At 30.2% G+C, this 2,998-nt stretch overlaps 1 protein-coding gene across 1 annotated transcript; it reads right to left on the bottom strand.

The window, feature by feature from the left end:
* Nucleotides 1-687, bottom strand: LOC107062757 (uncharacterized). The gene has a single exon (XM_015313749.1). It carries the CDS (start codon nt 685-687, stop codon nt 1-3), a length of 687 nt encoding a protein of 228 aa, XP_015169235.1.
* Nucleotides 688-2,998: the final 2,311 nt, after the last annotated feature.

Genomic DNA, 2,998 nt, shown 5'->3' with positions numbered 1-2,998 from the left:
TTATGCTTTTACTGTGGAAGCAACAGTATGAGCCCACAATTTGAGATTATGTTTGACGTCAATTTCATTGCTCATGACTGGTACCTTCCAATTCATCAATGGATTCATTCTCGTCTTCGTTTCAACAACTTCCCATGCTTCAGAAAGATAAGGCCGGGCTCTTAACTGATCAATTTTTTCTACAAAATTCAGTTTTTGCTTATCATCATCACTGTCCCTGTTTTTGCTTAATTTCTGTAAACCTGGAATAATCTCAACCAAACTTGAATTTACATCATCTTCTGAGAATTCAAATCCAAGATCCATAAACCCTTTTAGCTCTTCATATTCAAGCTCCGATAAGCTCTTGCCAAGACACTTTTCGGTTTTTCTTCTTCTCCTTAATTCCCTTCTTCTACCCTTTACTTTCTTCGATTCTGCATTTTTACTAAAGGGTTGAAAATGGGTTACTGGGAGAACTGAATCTGGTGAAAAAGAATCCGAATCGTAGCTCAAATCATCACTCTGTGACTCTATTTTGATTTCTAATTTTGGTGAATCATATACAGATTCTGCTAATTTTTCTTGAATTTTGTTATCTGGGGTTTTCTGGTAATTCGATAAAGGGATTGAATTTGAATGATTATTGAGAATTTCGAGATTAAACCAGCATGAATCGAAGAGGGTAAGAACAGCCTCAAGGTCCATTAATGGAGGCTGAAAGAAACTAGGAAATTATTAAACACAACTTCTTCTTTTTTTGGTTTTATGAAGAACTAAGTTATCTGTGGGTATATATATTGATCCTGGTGACCAAAACACCCTTCATTATTTCTTATATTACAAAAAAGCTTCAACTTTATTTGTTTACACGTTTTGCAGAGTCAGATGGAGTATTATTTTATTTAGATTTAGAAAAATGTCACTGTACTTAAAAATGTCCACAAAAATTGTTTTAGTTGACAAAAGTACGTAACATCTCCAGGTTTAGTTCCACATTTATCTTCTTTCAATTTACTGTATGCTCTTCAATTTTAAATTGGGATTTGTTAAGTGTGCACGAACGGGTCAATAAAATTTGTGGCTTAAAGCTAATCATCTCTCTAAAAGACCTTAAATTAGTCAAATAAAAGAATTATCTATTTCTATTTAATTTTATTTATGATGATATATGAATCATGTATGTATCTCGGTCATTATAAACTATCTTGTACATATTTTGGTCATTCTCGGTTTTCTATCAATTTTTGCAAAATGTGTTTTAACTTTAAAGTAAAAATATTAATACTAAATATGAAAATTATCTTTTTTAAAATTAACTAAAAAAAATCACATATATGGAATTAGAAGAAGTAATTAATAAGTATCCAATAAAATAATTGACATTTATACTAACTAACTTGATTCCACAATAAGCATTAAAAAGGTTGAATATATTAACACTTGAATTACAGTTTGTTTCACTTGAACTCATGATAAAGTGTTTCTATTAGACACTTATGATTCAACTTTGGAATAACTTTTCTTGTGTTCTCAAACGATTATTACAAAATAAGTTAATTACATAAAATATGTCACTTCCTTTTATATACTCCATAGCAACATTAATCAGAACAGACTCAAGATTTTACAATCTATCAAGATCAATACAAAAAAAGATGATATATTTTAAATGATTTATTTACTTACATGATAAATACTCATATGTAAATGCGTATAAAAAGTTTTTAAAAATTTGAATCTGTTCATAAATAAAATCTGATTACAAATTTAAAGGTTTATCGATGTATTATGCAGACTAAAAGGCAAGAGAATGGAATATGGAGGATGATGATGTGGTTTAAAAGGAGAAGCAAATGATTGCGTGCGGTGCTGACTGAAATGTCAATCTCAATAAGATGCCCTTACCACAAAGGTTGTGATCACGTTGATGCTGGAACATGGCTAAATTGAGGCCTCACTTATTGGAGTGTGGCATGGCCATAGACAGAGTTAGGTGGGGTGTAGTTAGTTTTTTCGTAAATTTTGTATTTATAGTAAAATATTAAAGAAATATATATGTATATTAACAAGTAAATTTCTTAATAAAATTGATTGATAACTCAATGATAAGAAAAGGTGGTGAAAATGTTTTTCACACTAGCTTGTGGGTTCAAATCCCACTAATAATAAAAATTTCTCAAAAGAGGCATTTTATCTATATTTTTCTCTTTTGTCCTAAATTTAGAACTCCTAAAGTCCTAACTCTGACTCCGCCTATACATATGCCAAGCACCAAACTCAAACCATCATGTTAGTGAAATTACACCTTAAATTCAATGATGACTTTTTCATGCTCTTTTACTACTCATAGACAACTAATCATTGAAGGGCATCAATCCAACTACATACACAAAAAAGGTTAAATTTCACTTTCTATTACTCTACACCCTAATGATTCTTTACTTCCAATCAAGAACTTCTTAACATCCTGGTAATTTAGATAATTTAAGATTAATCTTTAGGTAATTGATAATGACTCAGATACAATATGTATCAATAATTTTTTTTGCGTAGTGCTTACTTATTTCTAAACAAATGGACGTTCTAAATGCAAAATGTCTAAAATATGAATTATGTACGTAGCTTCCTTGATTATCAATGCAACATGTCAAACGATGAATATCATGGCAACCTTGCAATTAAATAAACTAGACAGCTCGTTCGATGTCGATATTGATATCGTAAAGTTGTTATCAATCACAAAGCATAAAATGCATATCAATTTGAAAGATGCTGGTTATAATGAGTTTGAGTGCTTCTATTAGTAAAAAATAAAGTGTAAAAGAGGGAAAGGAATTAAAGAAAATAAGGAAAGGGAATAAAAGAAAGAAAATTGGCAAATTTGTGCAAAAAATATTAGTACTACATGTGTTTGTGTTGATGTTGAACTTCGAAATTTCCTTTTCTTTGCATAAAACAATTTTTAATTTCCCTTTCAGAAATACTACTCGTACATCTCAAGCCATGTGAAGGGTAG

Source organism: Solanum tuberosum, unplaced genomic scaffold (genome assembly GCF_000226075.1).
Source record: "Solanum tuberosum cultivar DM 1-3 516 R44 unplaced genomic scaffold, SolTub_3.0 scf00265, whole genome shotgun sequence".
Lineage (NCBI taxonomy): Eukaryota > Viridiplantae > Streptophyta > Magnoliopsida > Solanales > Solanaceae > Solanum > Solanum tuberosum.
The sequence above is the reverse complement of the archived record's forward strand: the minus strand, read 5'-3'. Positions and strand labels throughout refer to the sequence as shown.